The following is a 23,949-nucleotide window of genomic DNA, read 5'->3' on the forward strand; positions in this document are numbered from 1 at the left end:
TAACCCTTAGCAAATGTCATTCTCCACTTGTTTCAGAGCAAGCCTGTACCTGTTTTCTGCGTCTGTCCAATGGCGACACTAATGCCGGCCACAGTGACAGGAAGGGTCGTGACTCCGGCGGAGGAGACCACAGCAGGAACTGAGACTACAGGAGGTGGTTTGGTCAGAGTCACCTGGGGGGTTTGACCCGACTGAGGTCCTGGGGCTGTAACACGTGTCTGAATGAAAAGACATATATAATGATTATGCACCCTGATGTATGTGAAAGGTTTAGTCCTAGGTGTGTGTGTCTGTGTGCTTACCAGTCTGGCCACCTGTAAGTTGGTGACAGTAGTTCCAGTGAGCATAGCTCCCGCTCTGGATGTAGCGACTGCAGCTATCTGAGGGTTGGCCGTAGCCGCGGGTGTGGCGTGAACCTGCTGCGGCTGCTGAGTCGATGCAGCCTGCTGACCTTGAGCTACCGCCGCCATCTGCAGCTTCTGCTTCTTCAGCAACTCCTGGATAGAACAAATTGTTAAAAACATGACTAATAAGAAAGTAAACACTGCAACCAATGGTGAAATCAGTGCCCTGGTAATAATTTTTTCTCCAACATGGAGCAGTTAATGCTACAATGCCAAATATTGGTCAATATATCGGTTAAAGGCACCTGTTAACTCTAGTTATTATAAAGGATAATTGGAAACATTAGGGTTCATTCTTGTCAAACAACATGGAGGAAAGGTTTAGGGAGACCAAGCAATTCTGTAATTGCATCTAGCCTTTCTTCACCATAGTAAAACCTCAAAAGCAGACTAGGTCAAAAAAAACAAGTCAGATATGGCCAGTGTTGGGCAAGCTACTTAGAAAATGTAGTGAGCTAAGGTAGCAGTTACTCTACATTAAATGTAGCTTCTGAAGCTACCACCCTGGGAAATGTAGCAAGCTAACCTACAGCAATATGGTAAAAGTAGCTTACTTCATCGAAGCTATTTTTTCTAATTGAATTTTTATATTGAACCAACTTCATTCCAAGTCAGTGCTATCACAGTGATCAATAAAACTGTCAGTCAAACAGATAGGCAGGCATAATTTGTTCCAAACTGTTCCAAATGAATTTGGCAAAAAAAAAAAACACTATATACAACCATATAACTATAACAAAACCAGGTGTTGAGAGTGTGTGCATCTTTTTCCATTAAGTAAATTTCTCACGTGTCAGCCCAACGATTGAGACTGGTATGAGATGTCACCATCCGGAGCAGAAGGTGGACCATGCAAATGCACCAAAAAGCTGGTTGCAGGGCCCTATGAAATCCCTTTTTTATTTTTTCCCACATTCCAAATTAATTTTTTTCCCCTGGATTCCAATTTTAATGTTTAAATTTAATTTTAGTAAATCAAAAAGCATGCGTAATTAATTGAAATCTTTTTTTCTTTTTACCAAATTCTGTTTTTATTTTTTTGGAATTCTATTTCAATGGTTTAAATTGTAATGACCAATTATTTAATATGTAAGCCTAAAGATTTAAGCAAAACTTTCTTCAAAGTTTAAACCAACCTTTTATTTTGACGGGTTGAATCCACGCATGTGCGCCATTCATTCACAGAGACACGCAGAACATGCATGTTTCCTTTTTAAATAGTCTTTATGCAGTTCAATATTCACAGACAGACACTAGTCTATATCGCGGTTTTATTTAAGTTTACTGACCTACTTTTCATCCAAGATCTGACAAATTCCATGAAATTCCACGTTATACTAGTGCTGGGCGGTAAACCGGTTCAAACCGAAAACCGGTTTATATTTTCGTCATGATATTGATTTTGAATAAACCGCCATACCGGTGTATTTAATTACACAACATTCGGAACAAACGTTACGCTGCGCGACACTGTTTCAGACGGACCCTTTACAATGTTGCACTTCTAAGCAGCGACGAGTGAGGGTAAACAAACAGCAGTGCTCTGTTACGTTACATGGACGATGGATGCTGAGCGCATTATTGTAGCGCGAAAGTACATTAATATAATGCTCTCAGATACACGCTGCTCTTGTTAAAATAGGTCTATTTTCTCTGGGCTCGCTCAGAGAATCCTGCACTTAAAATGTGTTCAGTGCAAACGCGAATCTCTCCTCTTCCCCAGCTAACAATTTTAGGTTATAAGAACGTTTTCATAACGTTCCCATTAAGTTATAAAAACGTTAACGTTATTTCTGAATGTTCTAGGGACATTCAAAATGTCCAGTTTTTTAGACGTTGTATTAACGTTATTCCTTGGTTATAAGAACTTTATTCAAAACGTTATAAGAACGTTCAATTCTCCCGTTATATAAACGTTGTATTAACGTTCTTGCTTGGTTATAAGAACATCATTCAAACGTCATTAGAACGTACAATTCTCCTGTTATATAAACGTTGTATTAACGTTATTTCCTGGTTATAAGAACGTTATTAGAACGTTAAGAAATAACAATTTTAGGTTATACTGGGCGCTATTCTATTCTACAATATTCACTAATGACAGTAAAATAGGATAAGTCAATTTACTGCAGTAATTCCACTCTCAGCCAGTAGAAAATGTTTTGAACACCTGATTATGCATGAAAAAAAAAAAAACTTCATAAACCGGAAAACCGGCATAATTTTGAAAAAAAACCTGATATAAATTTTTGGTCAAACCGCCCAGCACTATGTTATACAGTAAATTCCGTTTTTATGCCTGGATTCTGCGATTCCATCCGTGTTTTCCGCATCGCGGGAATTAAATCATATGGCCCTATGGTTGCCAACCACCGTAAAACACGAAGAAGTCACCGTCACTTACTGATCCAGCATCAGTGATACTTAGCAGTTGTATTTCCGATTTGAGCTTGAGCTTTCGAAATGCTTGGGAAAATGTAGCTTGTGTGGACACTAACGCACTACTTGATCAAAAAAAGAGCTTCGCTGCTGAAAAGCTATTTGATTCAGAAAACAGTGACGCCACCACCACTCTACTGAGAAATATAGTTAAACTAGTAGCGACGCTACTGCCCAACACTGGACGTGGCATCTTCCATACTAAGAGTATGTGTACCTGCTGAGGCTTTCCTACTGCTTTGATCTGTGGAGATGTAGCCTGTGGTTGTTGTTGCTGCTGCTGTAACTGTTGCTGTCGGAGGAGCTGGAATTGAGCTTGAGTGAGTTGCTTACCCTGAGACAACTGCATACCTGGAGCTAGAGAAGCAAAAAAATGGTGTAAAAACACAACGATGGCAGACAGTCCAGCTATTTATGGTTATAGTAAAAAACAAACAATGCGGAAGTGTGACTCTCTGAATCGATTCGCCACCAGAGAACCCAAAACACGCATGGCTTCTCTAAGGATGGCATTTGGTCTACCTGGAGCCACCAGCGTGCGTGTTTGGGACTGACCCGGAGTCAGATTAGTGGACACCACAGCTGATGCGGTCACTGGGGTAACGGCTCTCACGGTCTGACCCGTCGCTATGGTTACGACCTCTGCTGGGGCAGCTGTTGTAGGCACTGTTCTCTGCTGAGTGTGAACCACCTGAGCTGTGGCCGTTCCTGCCGTCTGCGGGAGCAAATAAAAAGAACAAAGTGGTACAAATGAAGAAAAACCTGCACAACAAAATAATAATGAATTGAGTTAATTAATTTGAAATCAAATGTGTGCTGTATGAGGGTGGTCAGGACTCACAGACAGGGCTCCAGGTATGACTGGAGATGCCAGACGTTTATTCGCCTGGAACTGACCGGGAGGAACTCCAGCCACAGTGTTTACAATCACATTTCCACTCACTGTAGCCGTCGCTGAAGTTTAAATAGAAATATACATGAATGAGCACTCATGTCAACAGCACTCACAACTGTAGCGACAAGCACATTTAAAAGTTGTGTAATGTGATGATACCTGGTTGGATGCTTGTGCCTACTGCAGTGGTCTTGATAGCTCCAGTCTTGAAAACCAACAAACACAAAACAAGTTCAACTTATTAGTAATCGTATATAACAATCTACTGTTCAAAAGTTTGGGGTCAGTACAGTTTTTATTGCGAAGAAATTAATACTTGAGGTTGCATTAAATTGATCAAAATTAGCAGTAAAGACATTTATAATACTCAACAAAAGATTTCCAAGTCATATAAATGCTGTTCTTTTATCTGTTTACTGTCTATTCATCAAAGAATCCTTAATACAATGCATCAAGGTTTGTACAAAAATATTGAGCAGCATATTGAGCTGTTTGATAATAACAAAACATTAGCTACATTTCCATTACCCTTCATATTGCGCAAATTGAAATTTAGAATTGAAAATACAGCCAATATAAAGATCAATTTCGCAAAAAAGTTTTTACGCTTGTATGAGGCTTTTTTTAGGCAATTCGAAAAAGGAATATTTCGCAAAACTGCAACGGAACCAGTTTTTTTTCCCATTTACAGGTCACCTGGTGTCCGTACAAGTCAATCATTCTTTAAAGATTCCGGTATGTTTGGAGGGAAGATGAGACAAAATTCTTTATTAATCTCATAAATAACAAAAATATATGGGAATACTGGATTCTAAACAACAAAGAAATGCCACAATTTATCAAGACCTCGAAGCAGACAGGAGGGCGAAACACCTCATATGTGGCCACTCCCAAGTAAAAGGGTCTTTCCTTGCCATTAATGCTTGGATAAAAATAACGGCTAGAGCGGTGGCTGCGAAATACGTAAACCTACCAACATCCGTAACCATGATTTTTGGAATGATTTATCTCGATCAAATATGTGACTAAAAAGCTTTGGCTAAGACCTGGTATTAACATTCATCTTGTAATTTTAATGGTAATTTACAGCTAAATACAGGTGTATGCAAGATCCAGTGTGACATTTAGCATGCAGTATTATAGGAGTCTAACCAGTACAGCGGTGTTGGGGACTGCTGCTGCTCCGGGTTGGTTGGGCTGAGGCACTCCGGTGGCCTGTGTGCCTGCAGCAGTGGCCTGTGGCTGGGCTTGAGGCTGTGTGGCAGCTCCCTGAGGCTGGGCAGCTCCTGTAGTCTGCTGCTGTTGTTGCTGAGCTAACTGCTGAGCCCTCTGCTGTTCGGCTAGTGCCTACGGAGGAAAAGAAAGGAGGGTTGAAAACAAGCAGCTGTTAAGAAAAATTCTAAATAAAAGTTTGGGGTTGGTAAGATTTTTTTATGTTTTTAAACTTTCTTATGCAAAGCTCTCTTACGAAAATCAAAAATTTTAATATTCTGAAGTATTACCATAAAAAAAAAAAAATTAATTTAAAGAAAAATTAAAAAAACATACTGATCCCAAAATTTGAACTGTAGTGGATATGTATTTTAATGTGCAACTCAAGCAGTTTTTAAGCAGTTCTCGAACTAAACCCCACCTTCTTCTCTTTTGCGATTCTCTCAGCTCTCTGAGAGGCAACCTGGATAGGAGGCAGAGGCTTGTCGTAGCTTATCCCGCTGTACACACAAAGAAAGAAAAAATGAGATGGGGTTTAAACAAAAATGAATATCAAATGTGACTAAATAATATGTACAATATATTCAAGACTGTATCTGCTAATATTGAGGTTTTTTTTTTTTTTTAATGATCAGTATCAGTCCAAAATGTCCAATATTAGAAGTTGATAACTTCAGGACTTATTTTGTACAGCACAGTGACAAGTCAAAGTCAATACCTCTCAGCCAGCACAGAGGCATGCTTGGGGTTCTTCTGGAATGGATTCATGCCCAGTCTAGAAAATAAAAACACCCAAAGTTATGAAGAGTTTTTTTTTTTCATCATTCAAGTTGATTTTAATGTTGTTTGTGTGTTGGACACTGCCTTCACATACAGTGGTTTTATGGGTGGGCTCCTCTTGCTAGCGATGATTTTCATTAGCTCAAAACGGCTGTTGTACAACTGGATCTGTGTAGCGTTGTCATCCTGTGTGTAGATCTGACATGTGCGCAGAGGACGACTGTTCTTGGACTGTGCAGGAAAGGAAGCGTTACCAAACCAAAACCAGCCAATAATACATTAAAAAAAATAAATTCACATTTAGTTGTATAGCACTTTTCACAATACACATTGTTTCAAAGCAGCTTTACAGAAAATGCATAATGTGAGTCCACATTACAATTTAGAGTGATCTGTTATCAGAGGTAACTGTCTAAGTTATGCATTTAAGAAATCTACATATACAAATCAGTTAGCTAAGACTTTATTAAATCTAAACAATGTAATAATTTAGGGCACAAACAATGCAGTAATTAGCAAAAATCTTTACTTTTTTATATTTTTATATGTTTTATATACCTTATAAATGCTCTTGGTCTTGTTCTTCTTAGGGTTAGCTTCATATATTAGCTGTAGGACAATGATGTCACAGAGAAAATGTTAAAGAATATAAATAAGAGAACTCACAATCAGGTGATACTGGTACAATCTCTCACCTTGCCCTCCTCTCTTGGAATGATGACGTTCTCGTAGCGGCTACGGCATTGCTTTGGCGAGCGGTAAATCCTGCTGCAGGAGTTGACCACATCGCTCACCAGGTCCCAGTTAGGAGTGTGAGCTGGAGACACGATGGTCAGGTTCAGAGGAAGTTCCAGTAACTGCTTTACAGCCTGTGAAAATAGAGGGAAAGAGAATTACAACCTCGGCTTATCCATCCAACACACAACTGTGTGGTCATAATACTTATGCAATGATAACGTGATGGATCTAGTACCTGCAGCAGGGCCCAGTCCTCACTGATGAGCCACTCAGGGTTGTCCTGTCCAGCCTCCATGGCTGGTTTGAGCAGTGAGGGCAGCGGCTTGGCGAAGGGAGCCTGTTGCTTCAGAGAGAAGTTCTTTTTCTGATCTTTGCCTTCTCGCCTTACCTTGAGCAGACTGGCCTTGTCAAAGAGAGAGCGCGGAGGAATCACAGACTCTCCATGGCCCTTCTTTTTCTTACGTCCCAGAGCTGACGAGAGCGGGGAGAGAGAAAGAGAGAGAATTTAGCATCTGTTTGAGCACAGTAAGTTCAGACGTCGGCAGCGTTTCTTGAGCAGTCAAACCTGATGGGTCCATGTGTCTCTTGCGCTCTTTGCGGACGTAGACCGGGGGCAGTTTGGACTCGGGCATGGGCGCAGTGTCATACATGAGGCAGATTACAGAGTCAATGTAGATATCATTATCATCCTGCGGAGGAGTTGGGGGAGTCCAGAGCTACAGATTAGAGCAACAGTAAGAGTTAGAAACAATTTTCAGGCTTTCTGATTAAAAATTGGGGGAATCTTAATCTTCCAAAATCAAAAACAAATAAAATACATTTACCTAAAAAAAATAAAAATAAAAAATCAGGCCAATTTTTAATATCCTTAGGTTTTTTGGCTATATTTAAATTTATATAAAATTTTGGGGTAAAATGTGTTTTTGTGAGATTCACCCTAAACACTTTAAAAGTGCGCAGTCTTCAACTTACCGGCATTAATTCTGTCTGTCCATCTTCATTCTCGAACACGTACTCCTGTAAAGAGGACAGGGAAAAGTTATTGAATCTACACTATATGACATAGGCCTAACTTCCTAATGAAAAGCACATTAGAATATATTTGTACCATGTTGTATGCGTCCTCTCTGGTGTAGGTGAACAGATCCTCCTCATCTTCTAGGATCATTTGTTCCTCTTTCTCCACCTTCACTTTCTGTTGCTGCTGCAGCTCCCAGCCTCTCTTAGCAGCCTCTATGCGCTCCTGCAACTCACACAAACACTGACAATTAAACAATCTGTATTGAAGTATTTACAGGGTGGGCATAACAAAATCATTGTCATATGAAAACCGTTTCCATACCTTTATAACCAGTTCATCATCGCTGATGTGCAGATACTCCAGATAGTGCAGTGCGTATCTCTCAATAGGAGTGAGCTAGACAACACACCACAAACTTCAATCAATACTTCATATCTCTTCCTTATTTTTCGGAATGTATTTTTATGTGTCAGAAATATATAGTTTAAATGTTTGGGGTAAGTAAGATTTTTTTTAAATAGTACTTTTATTCAGCATGGATGCATTAAATTGATCAAAAGTGACAGTAAAGACATTTATAACTTTACAGTAAGCTTTCTATTTAAAAAAATTGCTTTTCTTTTATATTCAGATAATACTGAAAAAAACGTATCACGCTTTGTACAAAATAGTAAGCAGCATAACTATTTCTAACAAAGATAATAAAAAAAAATTCTTAAGCACCAAATCAGCATAGTAGAAGAATTTCTAAAGGATCATGTGCCACTGAAGACTGGGGTAATGATGCTGAAAATTCAACATTGCACTAATGGTCAAGGCATAAAAATACGAACAAGATCAAAGAAATGTTCAAGTAACATTGATTTTCTATAACCTCACCTGCTCCATCACTGCAGCCAGCTCTTCTAACTGTGACGTCTCCTCTCTCATCCCCTCCTCCACACCAATCTCTTTCTGTCCTCCCACTTCCTCTTTATCACTTTTCACATCTCTGTTTACCTCCGTCTTCTCCTCCTCATCTTCATATTGAGTGTCCAGTCGGATGGTATTCAGGGCCTGGATGTAGGGTCTGGCCACGTGAGGGGGGATGGATTCAGATGGGGAGGGCTCCTGGTGGAGGACCACAAACTCTTCCACTTTCTCTCCAGAGCCGGCCTCTACCTCAAACAGATCCTGAATGGTGCGCTGTGTAAGGCCAGCACACATTCATAATGTGAGCATTATGTGGCTTGTGAGAGTCAGGCTCTGTTCCAAAACCTTGTGAGCTGCCTCATTGTCTACTTCCTATATAGGTCACATCCTGACTGAAATGTAAATCTCATATTTACTAGGTTTTGAAACCGTCCCTCAATGTGAAAGATTAAAGTAATCACATGACCGTAAAAGTGCAAGATTGTGTGTACACGAAGTAAACGGCTGTACATTTGTGTTTACCTGTGTTAAAAAGGCCAGAGTGTAGTCCATCCCCTGTGCAGCTACCTCTCGTATAAGGTCTTTAGTGCCATTCTTCAAGAGCTTCTCCTCAATGGAGTTCCCGCTCTCCAACCTGACAGAGCACAGCATCAGTATAAAAGCTTACAAAAATAAACCTGACAAGTAAGTTAAATTTAATTTTTCCTCTAGTCTGACCTGTAGATGTGGATGTCTTTGGAGCGACCGATCTTGTCACACCACTCTTGCGTGCGCATGTCCATGCTGGGATTTAGGTCTGTGTCGTAAAACACAATTGTATCTGCATCAAATACGTGACCCATGGCCGAGCAGCAGCGATTGGTCAGGATGGTGCAGAAGATCTGTCTGTTGCGGTTAAACCTTTTGACCTGCACCTGAAATCAAACGGGACATGAGAAACAAGATAAGTTAAGCATTGCATTTTCAATAGAAGATGACCAAGATCACATAGTAGTGGTGTTGATGATGTTTAATTGATATGTAAGCATCTTTTGAGGCTCTGTGTGGAACTAAATCAAACAGGCAGGGAAGAACATTCAATGATATTCCCTTTCAATTATAGCCCAGAAACCACTACAGTCTCAGCGGGACCAGGACTTAGCCAGGGCAACAGAGAGCAACAGTGAATATATTACTCCAGGTTTCTTACCCGTCTCTCCTCCAGTGACAGACTCTCATCCAGCCGTACATAGGTGAGGTGATGGTGGTCTAAGAAGGCCTCCAGTATGTCTAGCATGCTAGCCATCTGGGTGAATATCAGAACTCGTCTGTTCTCGACGCTCATCTTCTGCAGCAGGATGGACAGCGCCTCTAGTTTTCCTGCAATCAGATACAGGAACATTATATCACATTAAAACTGATACCATTATAACGGTTTTATTTTATAATTTTTAAAGCTGGTTGCAGCCCAAGATTGACATGCCATATTTTTTATTTGTTTTTTTCCATGGCATTCTGTTATTGCGGGATTATCCAAGTTGGAAAGGAAGACCCAATCTGACAGTTTACAACTGGGTAAAATAAGCTGCAAAAGTGGGCCAAACTTTATACTGATTTTTAAGGATTATAAAGGCGACTAATATAACAAGCACTCTACCGTTCAAAAGTTTGGGGTTGGTAAGATTTTTTAAGTTTTTGAAAGTAGTCTCTTATGCTCACCAAGGCTGCATTTATTTAAGCAAAAATACAGTAAAAGCAATATTGTGAAATATTATTACAGTTTAAAATTACCTTTTCCATTTTAATATATATATTTTTTAAATGTAATTTGTTCCTGTGATGCAAAGCTGAAATTTCAGCATCATTACTCCAGTGTTAAGTGTCACATAGGATGGATAGAAGAATATACAATGATATGCTCAACTAAATTTCAATAGTATTTGTAAAATTAAAATCTGAAGGAATTTAAGGCTGTGCACACCTGAATCCATCTCAAGCATGTGTATATCAGGGAAGCTGGTGACAGAAGGACAGGCTATGCTCCGGATCTCTGCGTTGTGTGGAGCAGACACTTTCTGTAGCAGGCGCCTGAATGATTTTTGTGCTATACTGTAAAACGGTGGAGGATTGGACGCATACAGTTGAGGGGGAGGGGCCACAGCAGCGGGAAGTATGCAGGAGAACCTAAAATATAACAGGAAGCAGAATTAGATCACGAAAAGCTCACAAAACTGCTTACATGGCATGGAGTTCATTGTCAAATCCAGACCTCTTCAACAAGATGCATGCTGCCGCCTCCTGCTCCGTGTTGGAGAGAATCGCTGAGCGGAGTGGAGCCACTGTGGACACGCATGTCTGCTGAGCCCTGATGCAACTGTCTCTGCCAACCCAGGACCAGCGGGAGTGCTGGGGAGCGGGGAAGGCCGGTGGAGGGCGTCCCTCATAAATGGAGCAGGTTTTGATTAAGTCTGAGCCATATAGCACAGAGCGCGAGGACCGCCATTCGTTCGCATGTAATAAACTAGCCAGACGCTCTTTCAGCTGCCTGTTTCTTTCCTCACTTGACTCCTAAAGAGACACAAAGACAAGGTTCGGTGTTCTATTCAACTATTCAATGGACCTCATTATTTCCTTTAACATGTCTTCCAAACTCACCTGTGTTGTGGCGTTAACTGAGTGTTTAGAGTTTGTTTCTGTGTCTGTGGTTGCTGGAGTGACTGGGGTTGCCATGTTGGTTGCTTTATGGAAACAGGCAGAAAGAGAGCTTAAGTTTAAATGATCTAAGACAGCAGTAGAATGTCACATATTTAGGTCAGTGGTTCTCAACCAGGGGGGCCTCAGCACACTTTGAAAGGGGCACAAAATGTCTTAATTTTTTTTATTTATGTTTGATTTTGAAAATGTCAAGAACTGAAATAAATAATACCTACATTTTTAAAATTTTATATAACAAATATAATTTTGCCTAGCAACGTCAAGGTCTAAAATATTTAATCAGGTAGAGTTACAAAAAATACAATAGTTGCAAAAATATATAAAAAATAAACAAAAAAAGTAAAATAGAGCAGTTAAGATTATACAAGATACATTTACATATGACAAACATTCTAAAACTTTTTTAACTAAAGTTCTTAAGTGAGCTTACTACATAAAAATGTTGTCTACTTGCATTTAATCATGTAGAAATTTTCTATTAGTGATTAAAAATAATTTTATAAAAGCTTATAAAATAACTAGAAAGTTCATGTAAAAAAGATAGGTGGGCATTAAGAGGGTAAATTCCCTGAAAAACAGAGCTCTTGGAAATTTTGGAATTATGTAATTATATAATTTATTTGAGTTTTTTTGGCCTTTCTGCCTTTATTTTCATTAAGAACAATTTGTGGGGAGAGAGGAATGGAATCATTCAGGAAATCATTTTACTATAATTTTATGTTAAATTATACATTTTATTTGTTATCTTTTAATTATAAAAAATACTTTTTTATTTTATTTTAATATATTACCAGTCCTAGTTGCTATATATAACAACAAACAAACATTGAAAACAAGTAGCTAAAAGCAGGTACTGGAACAACAAGTAGCAGAAACATTTGAACCTACATAGATGTCCTTTAAAATGTCCTTTTATTGGCAAAAAGGTTGAGAATCACTGATTTAGGTGATGGTCAATCACTATTGAGAATAACAATCAGCTTTAGGATGGAGGAGTGCCTCACCTTGTGGTGTGGAGGTGGCAGGGGGTGGAGTGCCTGAGGAGTTCTGGACAGGCACAGCCTGGGGCACGGTAGGCATCACCATAGGTGGTCCCTGTGGCCTGAGAAGATTCTGTCCGGGGGCTGAAACAATCTGCAGGATGTTGCCTAATGCAGACACACATATATATAAGCGTCACATTAGCCCACTGAACACACATAACATCAACTGGCACAAGTGACTGAACATGGCAAAGGTGACTGAACATGGCAATGAAATGAGACAGAGAGATGATGAACACGGGCTGGACATTACCGAGTGTACCTTGGAGCTGCAGGGGCTGGCCGGTGGTGAGCTGCCGCAGCTGACTTGGGGACAAGGTGAACTTGTTTCCCTGGAACTGCAAGGTCACAGGGGTCTCTGGCTGGGTGATGCGGCCCTGTCCAACTAACTGAGCAACCTTCACCACATCTCCACCTTCAGTAGGTAAAAATGACAGTGCAATGTTAAATTACAGTGCAAAGCAGCTGAAAATTTCTCTATGAGAAAACAAAAAACATTTTAGTTAGTTTCGGGATGAGCACGGAAAGAGACATGCGTGACCAGGGTGTGTTAAACGAAAGACACTTTAACAAACAAAACCTTACCAATAAAAACCTGAAACAAACAAACTGAAATCAGTCTGAGCTGTTTAGCAGAGCGAATAAAAGTGGGTGCAAATCTTTGTTTGTTTAAAAGGTTTTCCATGTAACAATAGTTACATGTGACATGGGGAGCAGTGCCCACGAGCCTGACACTCTTTTCACCCACAGAAGGACAATAGCCGTGTTTCCACTGTCGGGCCAAAAGTGAACGTGCCAGTGCGTGCCAGGGCCAGTAACGTTTCCACTGTCACTTCCGTGGCTTGATAGTGCCTCATCGGGGATTCTTCTGGGTCAAAAGCCAGGGGTTTTTGGCCCGACAAATACCTTGCTCCAAAGAGGGCCAACTGGGGCTTGAGGAGTTGTCATGAACAAAGGCAGAGTTTATCAGAGTCAGGAGACGGTCAACACCGCTGCTCATTTCCCATGTTTTTATATCAAGCTACCAGCTAAAAAAACTTTTAAGACATTGAAAACAATTTTTTGCTCTTAACTCACTCTCATACACCAGCGAGTATATGAAATAATTTCTGATTACGATTTGATTGGGATTCTGATCACAGTATGATGCAGAAATGTATTTATATGCATTGCTAAAGGCTACTTATGCTGATCATTGCCATAATAAATACACATATGATTAAGATTAAGAACAAAGACAAATCATATGCATGTTTTATTTGGTTTCATCTCTCCCCTGTGCCGTTGTTTATACTGGACTAATGCATCCACATGTCATAAATTACATATTTCGGTTACTCATATAACTCCTGTTTTCTGTCCGTGTGCTACCTCTGTTGCTCTAGCTGAAAGGATAACAGTATAGTGAGACAGGAGAGATGTCATTCCTACTAAAGAAATGTGACATGAACATGATGTTTTATCAATATTGTATCACAAATAAACACGAGCAGGTGCAGCTGAATAAGTATGCATGTTCTCTTTTTATGTGAGATAATGATAAAAACCAGTTTGATTCAGAATGATTGATGTGCACTCTGACAGTAATTTGTTCATTTGTGTCAGCTGCAACATTTTTCCTTGTAAATCATTTGTCAAATTTCGAGTCAAAGTCTTTAAGCAAAGACCAAATTTTCAATTCTGTGATGCTCATTTTGTGATCAAGCAGTAGCGCTACAGGGCTACTGGTACGACAGTGGAAACACAACTTGATTTTGGCCTTGTGGCTCAAGGTTCGAGACTATTGGCCCCATCCGGCTCATTTTTAGCCCTAGTGTGCACTGGCCCGACAGTGGAATAACGGCTAATGAAATAAACGGCTCTGAAGAAAAGCTGCACTGAAACGACAGGGAGGCAAAACCATATTAGAAAGCTTCTGGATCATCCTTCAGCTGAACTGCACAAAAAACACAAAGAGATTAGTTATTAAAATGCAGAACGGAAACCAGAATAAAGGGAAGGGAATAAATATGTCAAAAAAATAAGTGAAAAACTGGAGGCAGCGGGTGCAGTCCGGAGAGAGATCTGGTGGACTCATGCTTGTCTACGAAGGGTGAGGAGAGAAACCACCGTAGGTCATCTGCTGAAGCCAAAGATTTTTACACTTCAAATCAGACTGGACATATGCCAGCAGACACGGTGTCGATTTGTTTGCAGACACACTACGGGTTGAATTTTCACCATTAGTTTCTCTGGTGGAGGTCTGTATGAAAGCTAGCACACTTCAGCAGAGACGTACTGTTGTCTCTGATCTTTACTCAGGTTGTTTACTGCTGTGCTTGAGCGCATGATAATAAGGAAACGTTTAAGTGCAGGTGCACAAGGGAGAGTGCAGAGGAGAGGGCCGATCTGCTGTCGGTGATGGGGAGGCCACTTACTAGGCAAGCGTGCCTGGGCCTGGGAGCTGAGCACCAGCCTCTGGGTTACCAAACTGGGCTGGAGGGGGTGGGCGGCAGGGGCGTGAGGGGTCACAGCAGTGACCCCTGTCACACCCATAGCCAGAGGGGTAGAGGGGGGGTTAGGGGTGGCTCCTGATAAGAGTGGTCCTGTTGAGCTTTTGTTTGCGGAGGCTAAGGAAAAAGAGGTGGAGTTAACAATCTCAACAGACCATTCAAAGCGAGTGTAATGGGGGTGGAGGATTAAAGAAAATCTGTTATTTGGGACATACAATCACTGTTATATTATTTATTATGTTATACAGATTTTTGTTGAGTGGTGCTTGCCACAGTGCTAGAAAGTTGCGCATGGATAAATTGCATTTCTATGTGATTGCTTAAAGTCACCATGAAATCAAAATTGATGGAAAGATGCAGTTTATAATAAATGATTTATCCGTGCGCATTATTTATGTGAAATACCTGTGTCCTAGTCTTCAATAAAAAATATTGACTTTCCCTCCCCTTGCAATGACATCTCTTCTATGATGATGTGTGCAACTCACATAAGATAACAGCAATTAACAAACAACAATGATCCAATCAATTCCCAATTGACAAATGTAGAAGAAAAAAAATACTACAGTCATTTCCATTTCATGCCGACTTATAGTTCAGGATAGTTCAACCGAAAATGAAAATTTTAGGGTTGGGGATTTCAGCGAAGCCTCAGAAACCATCACTTATGGTATATTAGTTTAAGTAATTAACTAACACCAAGATCAGAGATGGCAACAAATAAATACATGTAAATAGAGATTCCTAGGAACAAATAACTGACATGAGCACGTTTTCTGCATCAAAAAGCATCTGCATAAATATCATACCACTTCACAAAAACTTGCAGAATGTTGGTTATCTAAGTCTAAGTGTGGGAACACGTTTGTGTAAGAAGTTAGGGTCTTACCCTGTGTGGAAGTGGTTGTGGTAAGAGGTGATTTGCCCCTGGGTTGTGTGCTAGGAGCAGCAGTAACAGGGTTGGTAGTGGTGGTGGGGGCAGTAGTCACAGCAGTGGCACGAGGGGCTTGAGTGGTGCTGCTAGTCATGGGAACAAGACGCCCCTCTGGTTTAGTCCCATACTGCACTGGCTGGAACAACCTGAAGTTACAAACATCCAACAGTCAACATCAATTCATCTGGGCCATTCCTGTAGTACATTGTCATCTCCCCATCATACATTTCATAATATGTTCAATAAAAACAAATGTAATATTCACTACTATACCACGTAGATTGTTTACCATGAAAACAAAACCAATGAATTAACAAATTAACAATTCATTCTAGGAAGTGAAATGATTTTTGGAGTGAAAACAATAGCACCAAAATCAGTATTAACACTATATTGTGATATTATTAGGTTTGTCTCATTTACAAACATTCCGCCGTTATTACTGTAGGGGCATTTACAGCTAACCACATTCAAGCTTCATCATGCTTGTTTACATTATAGAATTCATCATAGAATTCATTATGATATGAGAATGGTGAGTCTTTAAGAATGGACACCTCATAGGTTTGATCTTGCATGGTCTGGGTCGTGCTGGTGGGTCACGTGCACTGTAGATCTCTTCGATCAGCTGCTTGGTCATTCTGAGTTTTGGCAGAGTCTCCTCTGCCTCATAACGAGTCAACTTGCCCTCGTTACTAATCAGGTCAAACAGTGACATATCTACAGTCTGGAACAGAAAATGGTCTATTAGTCAACAAACATTTTCTATCTTGCACAGTCCATGTGTTTATTTCTCTTGCTTACCTTCCACTGGTCCTGCTGCAGTGCGGTGAGCAGTAATGATGGGGTGTTGTACTGAAGTGGCTGACATATGTAAGAGTTGTGTGTGTCTCTGGGCTGGATCAGGTCTGGATGGTTGCAGATCTTCTGCAGCTGCATAAGAACCTCCAGGACTCTGACAAAATGTCCTGTCTTTAGAGCCTCCTGTGCACTAGAGGGCAATAGAAAAACAGAGAACCACTCAAAATGGATGACCTGGAGATGAGCTGGTTAAGGTGTGTTGGGCTGAGTGTGTCCTGTACTGACCTGGGCTGGATAAGGATGTCCTCGTACATGCTCTTTTGCCTCTTGGACAGTCGGCACTTGAGAATGTGCTCGTACTTCTTAGGCATTTGTTTCTCTACATCTCTCTTGGAACGACGCAGGATGAAGGGCTGAATCATCTAAAGCAGAAAGGAAGAAAACAAAATTATGCCGTGGTGCTCGTGAAAGGTAGTTAACCAAAGGCACAATGTCCTGTGTTAAAGTGTCCAGAAACAACTTCCATCAGGCCTCACCCTGTGCAGTCTGATGACCAGTTTGTGGCAGTAGTCCTGGTTCTGATCGGTGCCGGGTTTGATGGGGAAGCTGAGGTATGGGTGAGTGATTCCAGGCAGGAGGAAGTGGATCATGGTCCATAACTCTTTCAGAGTGTTCTGCAGAGGTGTGTTGATTAAGAGGATCCTTTGCTGACTGTTGACAAAACAAGACAAATTTTTTTTAAAAAATTCTAACTTTTACAATATATCTTTGCACCGATAGGAAGATGCAAATAAGCATAAAATAATGCTAAATAAAATAAAAACAAAGTAATTTAGTATTATATATATATATATATATATATATATATATATAGTATGAAATATTTCAAATTAGATTTTATTTTGATATTTTCTGTTAACCTTTTAATTTTAGTTTAAGTTACAATAATTTTGTGCTTTTGTCGTTTTTGTTAGTTTTTTAATATTTCAATTTTGCTTTGATTTATATTTTTCAGTTTTAGTAATTTTAGTATGTCAAACATTTAATTTCAGTCTATTTTTTTAAGATTAAGTTTTTAATATTTATGTTTTAGCTTTATTTTAACAATTGAAAATAAGTTTTTGACGGTATTAGTTATAGTAACAATTACAGTAACAACAGCAATTAAAATCTACTGTAAATATTTTCTCAAATGCAAAAATCTCGAAAACATGACACCAATAGATACCAAAAGGAAAATTGTTCCAGTGTTTTGGCATGTTTCCTAACCTCTTTATGTTGAAGATGGTCTCCCAGTGTTTCTCAGTCATATTCTTGATGAGCTGCACCTCGTCCAGCACCAGGTGCCTCCATCGCCTCCTCATAAAGTGAGACTGATCTTTCAACAGAAGCTTGTATGATGTCACACACACGTGGAAACTGTTGGGCTCACACCACCTCTGCATACATTAGACGACAATGGGAAAGTGAGAACAGACAACAGAAAAAAAAAGGTGCCCACTTAATAACCAAGAATTTAAATGACCTACCAACTCATTTGAAAACTATTTTTCGGGAATTATCAAATGCAAAAAAATGCTCTGAAAACAAGGCTGGATTTACAGCAAGTCTGGTATGTGAAAGTACATGGTTCATACCAATCTCTTGTATCTGCGCTGCCTTCGGCTGCCGAGGTACAGGAGTATCTTCAGTCCAGGACACCAGCGTTTGAACTCCATTTCCCAGTTCAGCAGCTTACAGGTCCTCACCACCACCAAATGAGGCCCCCAAATACCTGCAACACCCACATCACACCAAAATGTGTTGCATTTCTTTTCTTAAATTCACACAAAAAAGAAAAATCTGACACCTTAAGAAAACGTTTTTATTGACTATAAATGTGCTAGAAGTGGCTAGTGATGGTACCCTGGTTGCAGGCCAAGTGAGCGAAGTAAGCCACAGTCTGTACAGTTTTGCCGAGGCCGGTTTCATCTGCCAGGATGCCGTTGAGGTTTTTGCGGTAGAGGTTTGCCAGCCACTCCACCCCGACCTGCTGGTACTCTCTCAGAGAGCCGTGCAGCAGAGCAGGAGGAGAGGAACGACTCTGAGATGAAAAGGGATGAGTCATCAGACAATCAAACACAGAGAGCCCACTTTGAATTAAACCACCACTCAACTGAATTTTTAATCTTCCTGTTTAAATCAGTCCTTGTGAGTAACAGTGTAAGTGACTCACAGTTAGAGTGGTCCTGGCACTGCCTTTGGGCAGAATCAGGTCTGTTGCTGCAGCAACCTCAGCGATATCCTTTGTGGGCTTCCCATCAGGGCCTGAAGCCACCCGCTCAGCCCCACGGTACTGATCCATACTCAGCAAAGAGTCTATTAGCACTGCATCATGTGGACTGTTCAATGGAGAATTCATGTCTGAATAGAGAACAGCATAAAAAAAAAAAAACTGTTACTGCAACATCAAATCAATACACTGTCAAAAGAACTGATTTATTTGAATATCTTTGTATTTCAGGGCTTCTATTGAGAATGTATGAACAATTGCTGTAGTTCTTAAGACAAACCATCAGCTTCCTCTCTGTCTTCATCCTCGCTCTGGATAGAAGGCTGCGGCCACTCAAAGCCCTCAGCGTAAGCACCAGCGTACTGCTTCACCAGATCATCCAATGGCACTTCAGCTACAAGAAACAGACACATAGTTTATAGTAGAGTAGGGCCCTTTGATTTCCACGATGCGGAAAACACGGACGGAATCCCGAAATCCAGTCATAAAATCTGAATGTACCGTATAACGCGGAATTTCACAGAATTTGTCAAATCTTGGATGAATAAATCAAAAGTAGGTCAGTACACTTAATTGTCTAATTGCGACAGACTAGTGTCTGTGAATATTAAACCACAAAGACTATTTAAATATGATTGCTGCATGTTCTGAGTGTATCTTTGTCTGGTTTAATTTACCAAACACACACGTGACGCTCGTAGTGTCAGCCTCTGCCGCCTAACTATATGAGGATGTGAATGCATGTACTTCTCCAGAGCCAGGACATTTAGCTATGTCCAGGGCCGACGCTGTGGTGGGGCATTCGAATGCCATGCCCCCCTAGCGGTAATTGATGCCCCTCATACTGCAGTTGCTAATACAATGCTAAATCATAAATCAGATGTACTTATGTACAATAACATACCGATGTCCAGCAATCGATTTAAATAGTACATTGTGTTTCATTTGTCGTTTAATGAGATCTAATGTGTGTTGGTGCCGAGAATTTTCACATGAAGAAATACATAGATCCGACTATATTCTGTATGTATTTTAATGGTCCAGTGGCAGAACTTTTGCCAAGCGTGTCAGAGGTTCTGGGTTCTAATCCGCACTCGTATAGTTTTTTTTTCCTCATTAAAACCGATTATGTTTATCAGTGGTTGTATATCAGGCAGGGACACGTTTGTGTGCATTTCTACGCAACGGATTAAAGCGCACGTCCGTGTGAAGACTCTGCGCGAGCCAAAGCAGAACACTGTATCCGCACCACTGATCGAGAGACAAAGAGCACTTTGATCACTTGATTTAAAAAACAACACATTTCAGCATGCTAGATCGCCTCTTATTTATCAAACAATGAATGCTCTGCTAGTTAACTGGAGATGTTTTATTTATTTGTATTAGTTACATCCGTGCCGCGAGATGTTTCAAAAGTGGTGGGGACAATATCGACCCTATCAATTTCATCGGGCCCTATTAGTAGTAGTTTGAGTTTTCAGTGGCTGATAACTAGAGAACGAGCTTGCCTTGGCCAATATAATACAGACGTATAATAGACTGAAACCGTTACACGTAAACACGTACACAAAATTCCAGGAACTTAATTTTATCTCAAAATTCAATCAAACTACTCAAACATTTATTAAAAATAACTTAATTATTAGCTCGTAAGAAGTTGCACACAAATTCCTGAAAATCATTTAAAACTTTTTTTTTTATTAAAGGTGCTCTGAGCGATGTCGGGTGACATATCTTCTTGTTGACGTTTAAAGTATTGTCAAACAAAACGAAGGCCAGCTAGACCCTCCCTCCTCCTCATCCGCGCACTAACCCCCCAAACCCTTCTTAATCGGTTATTGGCTGGAACAGTTTGTTATGTTTCGCGGTGCGGGTAAGCCCCGTTAGTTTTTGTTGCCGTTTGTGGAGCCTGGGGTGTCTGCAGAGACCGTGTTTTTTACAGTGTGTTCAGTGGACAGGCAGCTAGCGGATAGTGAGGAGATGTTTTTTGTATGTGACAAAAAATGTTTTGCCAAAAAACGCGTGACATCGCTTTGAGCACCTTCAAATAAAAATAAATTAAAAAAGCATTGCCAAGTATACAAATAGATTTATATAACTGACCAATGCAGCATGATTAATGACCTAAAAATGCCAAAAAGCAGCTATATATTTCAATCACTAAATATTGAATACTATGTTTTCGTCCACAGTCTGATATATAATTTATATCAAAATTTATTTCCATTCATAAAAAATTACCAAACCTCTGAGATGTAAAACTTGCCTTCTTTTGTTAGATCGGCCAGCTCGGCTTTCTGATCAGCTGCGCCCTCCGTAGCCTCCTGCTCTTCTATTGTACTTTCCTCATCTTCAACTGCAAAAGAACAGAGCATTCAGCAGCGTGCACACAGACACGCACACAGAAGCTAACTATGTAGAAATGCAGTATGTACCCTCTACATCTGACAGCGCGGTGCTTGACTTCCTCTTGCGGGATGGGCCAGTCTCCTGCTTAAAACGAGAAAAAAAAGAGGTTTGAAGATTGTTGTGGACAATGAGAGGATGAGTTAAGCTAGCAATGAGGAAGGATCTTTGAGAACCCATGGAGAAGATCTTACCCCTTTACTCTCTTTATCTGATTTCTCTCCGGATGACTGGGCTGGTTTAGCACAATGACCTGTAACAATACATCGTCTCTTCTGAATTAATAAACTCTGACAAACAGTTAAGACAGGTCAGATATAATCATTACTTAATCTCACCTTTACTTGCAGCCTTCTGCAGGCTGATAACTTTTTGCTGTTTGTCATAGATCTCAAAACGCAGCTTGATTTCCACAACCTGTGGTAAGAGGGAAAGAAATCATTTATTCACGGTTTTACATTTCACTGCACTTCTTTTCCATTGTTTTTCAATGTAAAAATGCACTAGACAAGTGTTTGACCATTGCGTTCAGGTCTCGTGTCTTTTGCAGCGTCTCGTCCATAAGATAGCATTCCAAAAAACGCAGTGGCCAAATAAGAAAAAAAGCTCAACTTTAAAAAAAATGTTTCTCAAGACGTTGCGTTATTTTTTCACTGACCTGAGTCTTGTTTTTTTTCTTTTTACCGCAAAGCGCATTCTGTGTGAATGGCCCCTTAGAAATGTTATGAAAAATTAGAAATGTTGCATTGGCAACTTACTGAAAAATGTTTTGTTTAAAGTAGTAACATTTAAATAAAAACAAGTCAAATCTTAATTAAATTTTTGTTTTTTTAATTAATAAAAATGACAAAAGCACAAAATTAAACTAAAATTATAGAAATAAAAGCTCATTCAATAATAAATAAATAATAATTAGAAATAATAAATACTATAATAGTATATAAATAATAAAATAACCAAAATAATACTGGTATCAATACTAAGTAAATGTACCTGTTCGATGTTGGACCAGAAGCAGTCAACCCCACGGGCGATGGTGCTGGCAATGTGCCGCAGCCTCATCTCCTCCTCTCTCTTCTCGCGTTCCTCCATCTTCTTCTGTTCGTCATGGTAACGTGCACATGTGCGCACAAGCTACAGACAGAGATGACATTGAACTTAAAATCAAAGCAGAATTTTAGCCTGCTCTATAACTAATTGTCACTATTACGTGTGGCCAAATGCATTGAGGTGTTACCTATGCTAGGAGTCACAGAGCAATCGGCTCAATTAATACTGTCTGAGACATTGCTAACATCAGAGACTGAGTGCGAGTCTTCTCACCTTCTTGGCAGCAGCATTCTTCCAGCGCCTTTCCTGGGCAAAGTCAGCCGCCATCCACTGCATTTCCTCCAGGAGGTAGTCCCAGTGGGATTTGGGCCTGCAGGCCTCCTGCAGCTTGGGTAAGCGGCTAGCTGACCACTGGCCCTCTTTACGGAGCTCTGAAATGCGCTGGTGCACATGACTCTCCTACAATGCAATGTGACAATCTTGTCTGAGATATTATATGCAACATATACTACAAAGTAACCTAGTTTTAGCTGATATTAACATATACCGAACATATTAAAGATCATATTGTAATTGTTCTCACCAACTTGGCTTGTTCTGCTTGCTTGTCCTGAGAGCATTCCTGTGAGTTCTGCCCGACCGGATTCTGACCCAGCCCAGACATTTTCAGCCCGGTGGTGCCATTCGTGGAAGCGAGTTTGGACTGGGCAACAGAGGAGAGGCTGGGGCCAGTACAGGGGGTGCGGACCGGGACAGAAGGGTGTGAGGAGGGTAGTGAGGACGGGGATGTGAGAGGAGCAGGAGACATGGCAGCATTGGAGAGAGAGTTAGACATCAAACGCTGGGCCGGCTGGGAAGAATCTGATCCAGGACGAACAAGCGTCACAGTCTGAAAAAAAAAGAGAAGATGAACTGTAAAAAAATCTACTGTCGTTATAGGGCTGTGCAATATATATTAAATATTCATGATATATTCATAATGGCTTTGCTGACGATATAAAACATTTTTTATACCAATTTTTTTTTTCCAAAAGTGTCATCAGACAAATTTCAAGATTTTTTTTTTGACAGTCCAAAAGCTAAAGAGCGAAATCCCAAACATGCCCATCATAACAGACTTTTATTACTATCACTGTAAGCAGAACAAGCTTTTAAAACGTGGAAGACATACTTCTCAATGTGGTTAGTGAGGTTTTCTTGGCACAGTTATTTTTCAGCATACTCACTGCCTGTCCTGGCTGCATGACCGACTGCTGCATCTGCTGTTGCATCTGCTGGAGGTGGAGTCCTGACTGCATCTGCTGAAGCTGTGCCTGCAGCTGTGCATGAGGGTTAACTGGAGCCAGCACGGCCCCAGTACCCTGAACCTTCACCTGGAGCTGACCTCCAGACATCGGAGCCTGCTGGTCCACCAACATGGCCTGACCCTGGGACAGGGAGAGAGGCAGACCCGCCATAGGGATGCCACCCTGCGGTAGGCGGCCTGGAAGCTGCGGGGGTGGCGTGTGAAGGCTGGCAGCGTTCTGGACCGGGGGACCTTTGGATGGGTCATACTGTTGCTGGTTCTGTTTCTGCCCACCAATCTGGACTGTTTGTGGAGTGGGGGGCATGCCTCCTGTTTCACGAGGCAAGATGAAGGAAACGGAGTAGAGAGAGGAAAGAGAGGAGAGACAGATAGAGGGATATGGGGGGCAAGGAAGAATTCCAAAGGAAAAAAAAGGAAGAATTTGAAACCATATATTGTCTTGTCTGTTTAGCTGAAAGGCCCAAATTTTGAAAGTGACACTTTATATCCTAACACATTTTTTCTTGTTTTTAGATAAAGTGAAAGAACATGTCTGAGTCAAATTTCACCC

General features: G+C 40.6%; 1 protein-coding gene across 43 annotated transcripts in view; it reads right to left on the reverse strand.

Moving 5' to 3' along the window:
• Nucleotides 1-23,949, reverse strand: part of ep400 (E1A binding protein p400) — a 37,609-nt gene that overhangs the window by 6,165 nt on the left and 7,495 nt on the right. For 4 of the 43 annotated variants that reach the window (XM_077223168.1, XM_077223166.1, XM_077223158.1 and 1 more), the window contains exons 5-49: nt 23,320-23,708; nt 22,677-22,982; nt 22,367-22,552; nt 22,037-22,177; nt 21,382-21,460; nt 21,238-21,296; nt 21,073-21,130; nt 20,904-20,993; nt 18,918-19,031; nt 18,581-18,768; nt 18,271-18,448; nt 18,003-18,139; nt 17,635-17,804; nt 16,902-17,076; nt 16,651-16,787; nt 16,369-16,555; nt 16,122-16,291; nt 15,520-15,710; nt 14,556-14,747; nt 12,392-12,553; nt 12,100-12,243; nt 11,036-11,118; nt 10,650-10,948; nt 10,362-10,564; nt 9,591-9,760; nt 9,119-9,315; nt 8,924-9,035; nt 8,369-8,674; nt 7,811-7,885; nt 7,577-7,711; nt 7,441-7,485; nt 7,034-7,184; nt 6,704-6,939; nt 6,426-6,599; nt 6,289-6,339; nt 5,825-5,961; nt 5,669-5,725; nt 5,372-5,450; nt 4,897-5,085; nt 3,898-3,943; nt 3,685-3,797; nt 3,366-3,558; nt 3,061-3,200; nt 303-497; nt 50-218 (exon numbers count right to left, since the gene is read on the reverse strand). In XM_077223168.1, the coding sequence (XP_077079283.1) occupies nt 50-218; nt 303-497; nt 3,061-3,200; nt 3,366-3,558; nt 3,685-3,797; nt 3,898-3,943; nt 4,897-5,085; nt 5,372-5,450; nt 5,669-5,725; nt 5,825-5,961; nt 6,289-6,339; nt 6,426-6,599; nt 6,704-6,939; nt 7,034-7,184; nt 7,441-7,485; nt 7,577-7,711; nt 7,811-7,885; nt 8,369-8,674; nt 8,924-9,035; nt 9,119-9,315; nt 9,591-9,760; nt 10,362-10,564; nt 10,650-10,948; nt 11,036-11,118; nt 12,100-12,243; nt 12,392-12,553; nt 14,556-14,747; nt 15,520-15,710; nt 16,122-16,291; nt 16,369-16,555; nt 16,651-16,787; nt 16,902-17,076; nt 17,635-17,804; nt 18,003-18,139; nt 18,271-18,448; nt 18,581-18,768; nt 18,918-19,031; nt 20,904-20,993; nt 21,073-21,130; nt 21,238-21,296; nt 21,382-21,460; nt 22,037-22,177; nt 22,367-22,552; nt 22,677-22,982; nt 23,320-23,708 (7,008 nt within the window). Of the gene's footprint in view, nt 1-49; nt 219-302; nt 498-3,060; nt 3,201-3,365; nt 3,559-3,684; nt 3,798-3,897; nt 3,944-4,890; nt 5,086-5,371; nt 5,451-5,668; nt 5,726-5,824; nt 5,962-6,288; nt 6,340-6,425; nt 6,600-6,703; nt 6,940-7,033; nt 7,185-7,440; nt 7,486-7,576; nt 7,712-7,810; nt 7,886-8,368; nt 8,675-8,923; nt 9,036-9,118; nt 9,316-9,590; nt 9,761-10,361; nt 10,565-10,649; nt 10,949-11,035; nt 11,119-12,099; nt 12,244-12,391; nt 12,554-14,555; nt 14,748-15,519; nt 15,711-16,121; nt 16,292-16,368; nt 16,556-16,650; nt 16,788-16,901; nt 17,077-17,634; nt 17,805-18,002; nt 18,140-18,270; nt 18,449-18,580; nt 18,769-18,917; nt 19,032-20,903; nt 20,994-21,072; nt 21,131-21,237; nt 21,297-21,381; nt 21,461-22,036; nt 22,178-22,366; nt 22,553-22,676; nt 22,983-23,319; nt 23,709-23,949 lie in introns of all 43 variants that reach the window. The other 39 variants (XM_077223172.1, XM_077223171.1, XM_077223160.1 and 36 more) reach the window with 17 other exon arrangements.

This window comes from Siphateles boraxobius, unplaced genomic scaffold (assembly GCF_051911475.1).
Source record: "Siphateles boraxobius isolate OS27281-9 unplaced genomic scaffold, OSU_SipBor_1 9, whole genome shotgun sequence".
In the NCBI taxonomy this organism is placed as follows: domain Eukaryota; kingdom Metazoa; phylum Chordata; class Actinopteri; order Cypriniformes; family Leuciscidae; genus Siphateles; species Siphateles boraxobius.